Raw genomic sequence first — 13,170 nt, 5'->3', positions numbered from 1 at the left:
CACCAAATCACAAATGTACTCAAATCCCGCGTTCAACTCAAACCGAATATCCAATTCAATATTATAGTTCAAATAATAAATTATTTCCAACCATAGAATATATATAATACGAATCATCAATTTATACAAATGTTAAATTTTTAACCGTACGAACTTACATGGACTGAATTGTAGTAATTGCAAAAGTTCAAAGATTATTTCGCTATTTCTCCTTTTTCACAAGTATCTACGGGATCTTGATCTAGAATATAAAATTACTCATTTATTACCATATAGTTCATTTCCAATTCATTTTATGATTAATACTGTTTTATTTTTCAAATTTACACAATTACCCCAAACTTTTACAACTTTTGCAATTTAATCCCTTAATTAGTTAATCTATCAAATTAACTAATTTTCTCAATCAATAATCTATCCAAATATTCTAGGCCCTCATACAACCCCTAATAAACCTAAAATTCACTATCAAATCCTACTGTTTTGACATTTTCACAATTTAATCCTAAAATCAATATTTAACAAAATCACTTTACAAAATCATCATACAACAGAATCAAAGCCCCAAATCCATGTTATTCATAAAAAAATCTAATATTTATGAATGTTAACTTCTAAAATTTTTAACAGAATAAAAAACGAAGGTCCGAGTTAGTTGGACCTAGTTGCAACAATTTCAAAAACATAAAAATTATAAGAAACGGGTAAGAATTGAACTCACATGAAGCAAAAAAATGAAAAACCAACTTAAACCCCCTCTCCTATGGTGGTTTTTGCTGAAATTGAAGAAGAAAATGCATAGGAAGCTTTTAGAATTTCAATTTGTTTGTTTTAATTTCATCAAAATTACCATTTTGCAATTCAATTTCTTTATTTTATTATTTTACCTTAACATGCCATCCCACCACTTTAATTTAGGTATATTTATTACTTAAGTTCTTCCTTATTTATTAATCAAGCCATTTAATTACTTAATTATTATAATTAGCAAGTTTTGCACCTTTTTCAATTTAGTCCTTTTTAATTAATTAACAATAGAAACGTTAAAAATTTTCAATAAAATTTTAATACCACCTTAATGACACTCTGTAAATATTTATAAAAATATTTATGGCTCAGTTTATAGAAATGAGGTCCCGATACCTCACTTTCTAAAACCACTTGACCTAGGATCTTACCACTCGAACCTGATAAATCATTATAAAACATAAATTACCAATTCAAAAACCTTTTGAAAACCATATTTGACTTGTAAATATTAAATAATAGCATTTATGAACTTACTCGCCGAATCTGGTGGCCTTGAAACAACTGTTTTCGATACCACTGAAAAAATTAGGCTGTTACATGAAATGTTGGTAATTATGGGTTGTTCAAGGTACCTAGTAGAATCGGTTAACATGAGTTTAGGTTAAAATGGTTAAATTTCAAGTTACAAGCTGAAAGACTAATTTGTGAAAAGTTAAAATATTAAGGGGATTTTGTAATTTTACATTAATATGAATTATTGATTGAATTAGAGTACGTAATTGAATGAAGTTATCTATTTAGATCAAGATAAACAACAACCAAACTTAAATTGGGGAAAAGCTAAGGCTTTGGACTAGACTTTAATTCGGCTATTGCAACCATAGTTATAGAGGTAAGTTCGTATGAATTATAATCATATTAATGATAGCTAAATTGATTATCTGATATATTGTGTTAATAAACGGACTTGATTATACCTATATCAATGTTTTGAGTAATTGACAGATAAATAGTCTTGTTTGAACCTTAGGAATTCTTAGGATACAAATGACATGTCATTTGGGATTTCATGTTTTGGATGCTAGTCTTGAATGTCCTACTGATGGCTGAGGTCCTGCATTTTTTGCGAATTCTCCACAGCTCGTGTGAGCAGCATCGTGTAGCTAACATTTCGACCTACAACTCGTGTGAGTAAACACATTTCACAACTCGAGTGAGCACTATTGAAAAGGAAAGGTTACGGTTATATGAAAATGAACACTATGTGTGAGCATTCCCGAGTATCCAATGCAATTCTAAATGGTTCAACGGGTAAGTAAAGGAAATGGCATTGTAAGTACACAATGGGACATTGGTTCATGATTTTATAAAAAGGTTAATGTGATAAATGATGTGTACATGAAAATCTACTTATGATATTGTTGAACATATATGTATCATGTATGAACTTACTAACTTGTGAGTTCGATGGCGCTTGTATAGGATTTTACTAAGCCTATGGTCTTGGTAATGATGTTTTGCTTATTTTACAATTTGTGCTTAAGAATGGTAAGTTATGTTTGAGTTTATATGAGCTTACTAAGCACTAGTTGCTTACGTAGTTACTTTCCTTTGTTTCGTAGATTATCGGAAGCTCGAACGGTTGGAAGCTTGTCGGAGATCTATCACACTATCCAACAACCATTTCGGTAGTTTTTGAGTTATTTTGGCCAAGGTTATAAATGACATGTATAGGATTTTGTGTAATGGTAGTTCATGAATGTGGTAATGATCATTTTGGTACAAATATGCTTATGGAGTTTAAGTCTTGTTTGATGAACTTTTAATGCTTGACAAGTTTAAGTCTTTTAGCCACTTTTAGATACGTGGAATATATGGTTCTTTTTGGTATGTTTGAAGTGTGAGTGGTTAAATTAATGTTATTTGGTAGTTAAAGGAACTAGGTTTTGTGTTTGAAATGTGGTTATGTTTCTTTACTTTGGTTAATGATGTTTTGGTATAAATGTGGTGCCTCTAAATAGCATATTAGTTAGCTGAAATAGGATGTTTGAAATGGTATATTTATAAGTGTTTGAAAGGTGTTTAGGTTTTTTAAATGTATGCACAAATGGGACGGTTGATTAAGTGTGTTTTGGCCATGAAATGGCTTATTTTTAAGGTCAAATTATGGAGCACACGACCTGGGACACGGGCAGTCACACGGCCCGGCTACACTATCGTATGTCACTTGTTATTTTTTATGTAAATTTCACATGGCCTAAGACATAGACTTGTGTAACAAGTCAATGTGTTACACGGCCTAGCACACGGCCTGTGACACGGCCGTATGTCACAAGTCAAAGAGTTATACGGTCTGGCACACAACCGTATGACACAATTCAATGAGTTATATGGTTTGAGACACAGGCTGGGACAATGTCGTGTGTCCCTTTGTTCGATTGTTACACAGTCTGGGATATGTTACACGGCCGTGTGACCCTTGTTTTCAAATTTTGCAACTTTTTCCCAAATATTCTGATTTGTTTTGATTTAGTCCTGGATCCCTAATTGATTTTAGGGCCTCGAAAGCCCGATTTAAGGCCCAAATATACATGTATGCTAGGGTTTTGTTTAGTTTTAAGTGGTTGTTGTTAAATGAAATTATTGATATGTTTTGATATTAAAGTGTTCAGATTTGCATGGTAATGCTCCATAACCCTAATTCGATGACGGAGACGGGTTAGGGGTGTTATAAGTAGAGTGTCAAATTTATGTGAAATGGTTTGGTTGATCTTATGGTTGGTTATACGGATGTTTTGGTATGTGTTTAAGTTGATTTTGTGCAGTTTTAGTCATGCAAATATGCACTATTTGAGCTAATGGTATACCTTGGCACAAAATAGGTACTAAATGGCTTAATTTTACCAAAAATAGGGTTCTTGTCTTGACGTGAAATTTTCCTCGTCACAACGTTGAACGACAGTTTGTGATATCGCAAAATCAAGTGGTTTGACGTCATGATGTGATTCACTATCCGGCATCGTTACAAAAATTCCAAAATTTTAAATCTTTATAATTTGGTTCTAATTCATGCCCGGGTCACTTATAGAGCTTTCGTAATCTCGATTTAGTCTTGATTTCTATTTAAATAACATCATATGATTGCTATTGAGATATGAATGACTATTGCATGATTATCTATATGTGTTTTCAGTTTCGATTACTACAGTAACATCCTGTAGCTCAAGCCAGGTGACCGGGCCGAGTAAGTGCTGTTACAATACAGGACTAATTACATAATTTAACCAAACATATTTAACTATTACCATTGGGTTAGGACTATAATTTGAAATTTTGAAAAGTATAGAGACTAAAATTGATCAAATTAAAGTACAAGTACTAAATCTAAAATTTACATAAAGTACGAGGTCTAATGGAAAATTTTGACTTATATGTTATGAATTTTAGTTTCACAAGAGCTTATCGTTTCGACCTTAGCACCTAGACACAAATTTGGAGTAAAAATTAAAATCTAGAAATTGGAGCAAATTAAAGAACTTGTATTTATGAGATTATGAGTTACAATCCTTGGATGTTTCTTAAATACAAAGAAATTCTCTCTTCTCTCTAATAGAGTTTCAATCCAAGGTTTGTCTAGACATAACTTAGATGGATGTGAGTCGTTTCAATGGTCGTCGAGACTTAATTTTGAAATTGGATTTGACGACATGCTTGCTTGAGAATTTGATTTGATAGGATTCAAGAGTCTTTGAGACTTGATCTTGAATGAATGATGTTCATTTTAAGGGTTATTGGGACTTGATCTTGAAAACGAGTTTTATCTCATTTATGTTGGTGCAATCGGATAGAAGAATGCTTTGGTCAAAGGGTCGTCTAGACTTGATTTTGAATGGACGATTTTGCTTCAAAAGCCTTTTACGTGTGATCTTGAAAAAACAAGTTTACCTTTTTTCTATGAGTTGAGCAAGATTGAAGATTAGTTTTCTTCAAAACCAATGTGGTGTTCTTCAAAATTTGTTTGACTTCTTTAGAGGTTTCTTGCAATTTTGAAAAGAATTTTTCATCTTCAAAATCTTCTCCTTAGCCTTTGATTTATGAACTTCTAAACTTGTGTAGAATGACTTAGAGATAACCCTTTTTACAATGTCAATCACTTGTGTAAAAAAGTTAGAGTGATTCTCAAAGTTAAATTATTTTATTTATTATTTATCTCATATTAATTTAATTAATCAGAAATAAAATAATCATTTAATATTATCACTTAATTAATTTAATTTAAATAGTGATAGTATAATTTTTTATTATTCATCTTTTAATTAATTTAAATTAATTAGAAAAAAAATGATAGTGTAATATGTGATGTCATCATTTTTATCCATAATAATTTCGGCTTAACACGTAACATTTTATAATTGGTTATTTGTCTACACACCTCCTTTTGATCTTTCAAATAAGATGATTGCAAATTTAGTCATGTATTAGTTAGACAAAATATTGTTATAATTTCGATCAAGTGGTAAACAGAATTTATGGAGACTTAAAGTTTTGTAAATTTGAAATTTTGGAGACATTTGGTATTTTGGATTTTGATTGTGTTATGACATTCTTCCCATGGGTATTCAATGTTGTTAGGTCTCAAATCCTTGGGTTTCGGAAATGACAATAGTAATGTAATATAAATGTGATGTTAATAAGAATTTATTAGTCATTTTTCTTCCATGTTTGATATAATTATTATTAAATTTGGGTAGATTATTTGAATGATCATCTAATTATGCTCGTATTTTTGTTATGGTCACTTAAGTTTAAAATTTTTCAATTTAGGAACTAATGTTTGAATTTGTTCTTATTTTGGACATTTGTTGTTAAATTAATAATGGAAAGTCTTTTTCCAAATGGTATAATAACACATTTAGTATTCAATACTTACATATTCTATCAATTTGATCTTAATTCTAAATAATTAAATAAATTTAGCCCTTCACATTTACAAATTCTATCAATTTGATCTTCAAACTTCCTAACCAAAGCTTTCAACCTTTAGAACAAAGGTATTCCACATTTATTAATTATTTTATTTATGGTTGAAATTGTTAAATTTGGTAGTAACCCTTTTTGTTTATATTTTTAAGAAGGTAATGTTAAAAATTAACTAAACACCATTAAAGATAACAGAAATTACAAATTTTAAAAATATAAAATTATATAAACAATTTAATATTTGACAAAAAATAATTTTCCACTCTAACTAGCATAATTTTAGTTTTTAATTAATTTGATAAATGATTTGACACTAAATTAGATTATTAGTGATACATATTGCTTATTATGGATTTAAAAATTAAAAATAAATAGAAAACAGATTAATAATAATAATAATAATCTCTTAATCTTTAAAAAAATAATTATCAATGTAACAAAAGGAAATTCAATTAATTCTTTCACATTTTTTTCTTATGAAAAAATTAAAATTTTGTAATTTTTTTATTATATAATTATTGATTGAACAATTAAATTTTTTAAAACCATATTTTTTAACTCTGGATTTAATTTCCAATTTCAAAGACTAACTTCGAGGACTATTTTTGTGTACGTTGAAGGAAATATCATACTGCTAACAATAAGATTAAATCTAAAGTGTCTTTCTTAAAGGTTTTTTTCATCTTCTCTAACCAAAATTTTATCAATCAAAGTGTTATAAAATATTATATTTAGAATAAAACTAATGAAAAAAAATAAGTAAATAAAGTTTCAAGATAAACTCATTGGTATTAGAAATTAGCTCAAAAAAGGCTTGGTAGTTGAGAGAAGTTTTTTCTTCTTTTTGGGTTTTTACAAATTTATAGATGTGGAATGCATGTGTTTTAAAAGCTAAAAGCTTTTGTTAGGAAGTTTGAAAATCAAATTGATAGAATTTGTAAATATGAAGGGTTAAATTTATTGAATTATTTAGAATTAGGATTAAATTGGTAGAATAAAGAATTGAGGACTAAATGTGTTATTATATCAATTAGAAAAAGACTTTCTATTATTAATTTAATTGCGGGTGACCAAAACAGGAACTAATTCAAGTATTAATGCTTAAATTGAATATTTTTAAACTTGAGAGGCCAAAAGAGGAATGTGGGCATAATAACTATTTGTATAATTTACCCTTAAAATTGTAAAACTTAAACCAAATGAATTAAAGTAAATCAAGAAAAAAAATGTTCAAATCCTTTAACTGTATTTTAATTATAATTACAATTATAATTTTATCATTTGTTAAAATCACAAACCACATGCTAATGTGACAGTTAAAAAAATCGATATAATAATAAATTTAACCATTAACTTTTATATATTATATTGATTTAATCATTTTTTTTTAAAATTAACTCTCAAAATTTACAAATGTTGTCAATTTGATCTTAATTCTAAAAATTTAAAGAAATTTTTAAAAATACATAAATATTTTTTAAAAATATTTTAAGAAATAATATTCTCAATTTTAATAAGTAGCTGATTATGTATCTACTTTAGCGGGGATTGCATATTATTCTTGAGAAACCAAGAAAAAAACTGAGTGAGGAAGCAATCTCAGCACAACTGGCGGAAGCTCAATGAGTTGCATCTTCCATCAAAACACCTTCTTTATTCAGTTTTCTGTACCATATTTACACAGCTTTTGTTGACAGATATCGCTTCATGTTGTGGCTTTATGTCATTTCTCCCACCTACCTCCATACTTGTCATTCTGCTTCTCGCTCCACATTTTCACCGCCATAAATCATTTTTTGTCGAAAATTAAAATACATTAATGTAAAATCTTTTATTTCAAAATTTTGAAATCTAAAATAATTGGAAATAAAATATAAGGATTAAATTCAAAATTTAAGAAGAAAATAAATAAGAATATGAGTAACATTGCTGAGGGGCAAGGCACAAAATGGCAAGACACTGAGATTTTGCAAACCATATTTCTTTCATTTATACATCAAAAGCCTCATTTAGGCTGATAGGGTATAGATATATTACACAAGGATTGCAACTCAATCTCGCATACTTATTAACTGCTATAACCATTACGAAATACACATGTTGTTCATGAAAAACAAGACAGCACACCATCGTAAGACTTGTGAAAACAATTGCAGAATATAATAGCAGAAAAAGAAAATGGAAGTTGCTCACAGTTTTTCTTTTTCTTCTGCTGATTCAAAATGAAATGTTCAACATTTCCATGCTCAAGCTCTCCATCATGGCGTTTTCCATGAATCCGCATTTAGCCGGTGCAGACTTGTAGAAACTGCTTAGCCTTTGCTCGAATGAGCATGAAGAAAGAGGAATGATAGGAATGTTCTCACAGTTGCAGAGCTCAACCATATAACCATCTGGATCATGGAAGAATACCTGATCAACCCTGTTCCCTTGGTCTTCGACCACCGCCGTAACATACTTCATTCCCATGTCTTGCAGCCTCCTCATGACAAGGCCAACATCAGTACACTGCCATTTCAAACAGAAACTTGTTAGTGCTGCTTGGTTTCTGAAAGATTCAACTTGGATTCATTTTGCCATACCTGGAAGGATATGTGATTATCCTTTGGATTAATCGGTCGAGGTTCAACGATAGTGTCGAAATCATCGATAGATGGATTCTCAATTAAGTGTATCCCAATGCCATAATTATACAACCTGCATCAATTGTTTAGTTAGTATCCTGTTTCATTCAACACTGGATTTTACTAAACTAGGGTAGAGCAGTAAGGTTACCAAGCTCCATTGAAGTTGAAAGAAGAAGGGCGTTTGATGGAAACAAAGCCCAAAACATCTTCGTAGAACCGCACTGAATCCCAGACTGATCTACACAACAATGAGACATGATTCAATGACAGAAGTGGCAATGCCTCAAAGTTGTTTGCTTCCACGGAGTCCAACATGTTTTCACTCTTACACTTTGCTTCTGCCTATCTCAACTATCTCACTTTGCATGATGACTAGGTTACTGCCTTGTGGTCTTTTATAAAGCAAAAGCAAACAGTGAAACATCTCATTTCATGAATTCAAATTCAAGTAATTATGAGGAACTTTCCTGGCAAATTCTCTTACTTCCCAATCAGATACATAGACCCTTTTTTTTTTGTTTTTGAAGAGATAGGAAAAAAGTGTACAAGTTCAAAACATCATAACAGCCATTTAGCTTCTGTACCTGAAACGTTGTAATTAGATTAATGCTCCCAAGCTGGTGTTCAGATTCCATTAATTTAAAAATAAAATAAAAAAACTATCTGTTTCATTGGTTTTATGGTTTTTATTTATACAGACAAGAGGCAGTTAGACATTAAGTAGAGGGTCTTTAACCCTTTTATCATTGAATTTCCCATTCTGGTACATAGTTTTCGAACCTCATGTTATGATCTATTGATCGGGAGTTCACATTTTTCAGGAATAATCGGATTCGATTAACAGTTGTAAAAGATAACGTATATAGTTTCCAAGTTGAGATTATTATGTCGTATACTATTTGGTATGTAGATTTTCTATATGTGGATTATTAGCTAGTTACTAATTTATCACGCGTTTTTTGCACTGATCATTCATCGGCATAACCATATATGTGAAAGTGACAAAGATTTTTTTTCCCTTCCATCAGGATCTGCACAAAATCAATTTGCAAGAAAAAAAAAGAAAGCTGTCTGGTTTAGCTTGTTGCCTAAGCTCGTGTTGAAGATGCCGCAAAAATAAGCGAATAACAAAATCTATTCTAACATTGTTCATTTGTGCCGAAAAATGGTGATTTTGAAGGGCTATAACCAAACAAGCATAAAGGAAGAGGCAGTGCTGTTTTTGCCTTTTCGAGGTATCCTAAAGACAGAGAGTACAAAGTTCCAAAAAGTGAGAAACTTCTTTGCTGTTTCCCGTTACATGAAATTTGACAGTAAAATCGCGTTGCAATTGACACCCTAGCCTAGCCTCATGCATGGTGATCACGTCACAGGTCAACAGTTGGGAACAAGTCTGGATGCTTTTGGTCAACAATATGACATGTTTGATAGTAAGAGTCACTACCTCAGGCTTAACATTTTCTTCATTTCCAACAAACGTATCGAATATTTTATCAGAAATACTAACATGAAATTGTTATCTATATATACAACTATGGCAGCAGAACTTATTGGTATCCCAGCTGTGAATACAGCCACAAACGGGTGAGTTAGATTATGACGATGACGGCCATCACAACAACAACATCCATGAATCAAGGTTAGGAAAGTGCAAAAAAGGGAGGAAAAGGGGCGCAAAAGAGGTAAGAAAAGAACTAGAATATCCATAAGAATACAAGCAGATAGTGCTTTGTGCTGTCTCCAAGTCAACTGTTTTGGGTTATAGACAAGATAGCTCATGTTGTTTTGGATTAAACATCTTCCATGACCACATCACAAAGAAGTCCAAACTCAAGATATATAATTTAGTATCATTTATTTAGGCCTTAAGTTGTCCAGCCCATGAATGTTATCTTCATTACTATTAGATTCTTTTTTGATAAATGTACCAGGGAAGCCTATTACTTAAGATAGATTGTATTTCGACTCATCTACTGAATAAATAAGTAAATTAGTCTTTATACATTTCAAAACGTGCAAATTATCCCTCTGTTTAAATAATTAATTACTAATTTGGTCCCTAAATTATAGCTAAAATATCATTTTAATTTTTTTCAAAAGAATTTCTTAACAATAATTTTTAAAAAAATTTAAAATATATTAAAAATAAATATAAATTATTAAAAATATTAAAATTCACGTTAAAATATTTTTAAAAATTAAAAATATGAATAAAAATTTTATAAAAATTCAAAATATATATGTAAAAAAATCTTTAAAAAATTGATCAAACTTTCGAGTCGAAACCCATAAACCATCGTCTTTTTACAAGGCTTTCTTCCCTGTTTTACAAAACCTAAAAAAATAAAAAGGGTTTCTCATGCTTGATTGAAACCATAAATAAATAAAAAAACTTGATTGGAGAAAAAAATCAACTAAAAGTTTTGATTACTCACTTTTAAATTTCTCATGTTTTCCTTAATGTTTAGTTTATCTTTGTCATCCATACTTCCATCTAAAAGGTACATAAAAATTTATTTAATGCTTACTTTATTCTACTTTAATGAATACTCATTTTCGCATCTCCTATACTTTCGTATCTCTCAATTTTGTGTAATCACCATTTTATAATTTCGATTATTCATTTTTGTATCCCCTTAGCTATTATAAACTTTCCTATTTCAATATATTATATTGTTTAATACTCTAACAAGCTTTAATCTTTTAAGTTATTGGATTTAACAATTTCTAGGTTTTGAATTTTTAATATAAATTTATGGGTTCTAAACAAGGACTTCATGGATTTTGAAATTTTAGAAAATAATATTTTAAATTTATGGAAAGAAATAAAAGATAAAAAATGAATTTTTAATTTAAAATAAAATCCCAAAACCATCAACACATCTTCAGAGATGGAGAAGCAACAAAAGAAGCTCATTGTCTTCATTTTCTTCTTCATCGCCAAAGAGAAGCAAAATCTTAGTGTATGTTATTTCTTTCGTTTGATTGTATTTCAATAGTAATAAAATCATGATTTTATTGAATGGGTGCTTTTAGAACTACATTAGAGAGCTTTTTCAATAGGTAAGGTTAGTGTTTCATTGCATTAGATAGTTCTCATTAGACCTATCCAAGGGTCAGGTAGCTTGGTCGACTCAATAGACTTGGCCTGATTAGGGTTGTGCTTGGACAAGGATTTTCACACCTTAGATTAGCCCAACCCAAATTCAATTTAAATAATAAAAATATTTTTTAATTTAAATCTAATTATAAAAGTATATAAAATATCAATTATAAATATAATTTTTAATTTTTTAATAGTGATATGAGTTTTTTGGGCAAGCCGACTAAAAAATGGGTTTAGGCTTGAATTTGTTTTGGATCTAGCCTCGACCCGGCTCGGCCCACGGACACCTCTACTTCTTACCAAATCGAGAATTTTATTGAAAATGGAAAAATTTTCCCTATTATAGAAAGAGAGCTCCATTTTTCAAAAAAAAAAACCCCATGATTCATCAAAGAAGAACTTCTTTGAATGTAAATTTTGGCTTTAATAAATTTGAGTTTGATTTTGTTTCAACATAAATTTTAATATATTTAATATATTTTTAATAATTTATATTTATTTTTTAGATTTTTTAACTTTGTAAAATTATTGTTAAGAAAAACTTTTAAAAAATTAGATCTAAATTATATTTTAACTATAGTTAAGAGACCAAATTAGTAATTAACTATTTAAATTAACATTCAATGTCATCATTTAACAGATAAAATTTAACGGAGGGACAAATTTGCATGTTTTGAAATGTATAAGGACTAATTTACCTATTTTTTAGTAGTGGGGTCGAAATGCAATCCACCCCTAAATATAAGGGTTTTCCTAATACTTTACACATTTTTTTGTTAGAATAAAGAAGTAAAATGATTCCAATCCCCAATAAGATACGTATTGATAACGGTATGGATGTTTGATTGAAAGTAAGAGTGAGCATTCGATTGAATCGAGTGAAATTTTTTTGAGTTAATCGAGTTGACGAGTCCTATTTTATTGTCTTAACTTGATTTAAAATTTTTTCAAATTAAGTTGAGTAAAATGAAATTTGAGTCGAATCGAGTGAAATTATTCGAGTTAAATTAAAAAATTAAACATGTCAAATTAAAATCCTCTTATAGTATAACTAATCCCATGTTGTAGCACATAAATTTGAAACCATATATATTTGAAAACTTTTTCAAAGAAAAAAAAAAGATACTTTAGTATGATAAACTTAAATAATTAATCAACTTATTTAGATCCCAAATTTTAAACTTTTAACTTTTTTAAAATTATTATAATTTTTAAAAAGTATACATTTTGGATATTTTATAAATATTTTGAATTTTAAAAATTATTTTAATTTTTTTTTGTAATTTTTGTTGAGAGAGAGACCAAATTGCTCATTTTGATAATTGACAATGACCAAAATGGTATTTACACCAATCTGTTATTCGAATTATTCGAGTTATTTGAATTGTAAAATTCAACTTGATTTGAATTCAAAACTCGAATAATTTGAATAACTCGAAATTTAATTTTTTTTCGAATCGAATCAAGTTTTACTCACCCCTAATTGAAAATCAAGTTGTCTAGAAAAATGTTTCCCTAGGAAGTAATGTCAGTATGAACCCAAATATAAGCTATATTGTTGGATCCATCATAGACAATTTTATCCTTCAAAACGAAATCAATGTACTTAAAAAAAAGAGTTAAAGCCTCTTAAATAGATTATGGAGCAGTTTCAAAACTTGTGACTAACATCTACCCCTTTAATAAGCCTACATAAGGTAGAGAATT

At 29.3% G+C, this 13,170-nt stretch overlaps 1 protein-coding gene across 1 annotated transcript; it reads right to left on the bottom strand.

The window, feature by feature from the left end:
* Positions 1-7,695: 7,695 nt before the first annotated feature.
* LOC107945810 (uncharacterized) lies at positions 7,696-8,990 on the bottom strand. Its single transcript, XM_016879951.2, has 3 exons — positions 8,506-8,990; positions 8,313-8,427; positions 7,696-8,238 (listed from the first exon to the last, which is right to left on the bottom strand). The coding sequence occupies exons 1-3, from the start codon at positions 8,670-8,672 to the stop codon at positions 7,948-7,950; spliced, it is 573 nt and encodes a 190-aa protein (XP_016735440.1). The 5' UTR covers positions 8,673-8,990; the 3' UTR covers positions 7,696-7,947.
* Positions 8,991-13,170: the final 4,180 nt, after the last annotated feature.

The sequence above is a fragment of the Gossypium hirsutum genome, chromosome D12 (assembly GCF_007990345.1).
Source record: "Gossypium hirsutum isolate 1008001.06 chromosome D12, Gossypium_hirsutum_v2.1, whole genome shotgun sequence".
Taxonomy (NCBI): Eukaryota; Viridiplantae; Streptophyta; class Magnoliopsida; order Malvales; family Malvaceae; genus Gossypium; species Gossypium hirsutum.
Note: the sequence above shows the minus strand (reverse complement) of the source record. Positions and strands in the feature narration are given on the sequence as shown.

What these genes read in the sequence shown, in the direction of transcription:
- LOC107945810 (XM_016879951.2), bottom strand. Translation starts at nt 8,672, where the DNA reads ATGTTGGACTCCGTGGAAGCAAACAACTTTGAGGCATTGCCACTTCTG. An exon ending in TTCAACTTCAATGGAGCTTG is followed by an intron (nt 8,428 to 8,505) that starts GTAACCTTACTG and finishes CAATTGATGCAG; the next exon opens with GTTGTATAATTATGGCATTG. An exon ending in ATAATCACATATCCTTCCAG is followed by an intron (nt 8,239 to 8,312) that starts GTATGGCAAAAT and finishes TTGAAATGGCAG; the next exon opens with TGTACTGATGTTGGCCTTGT.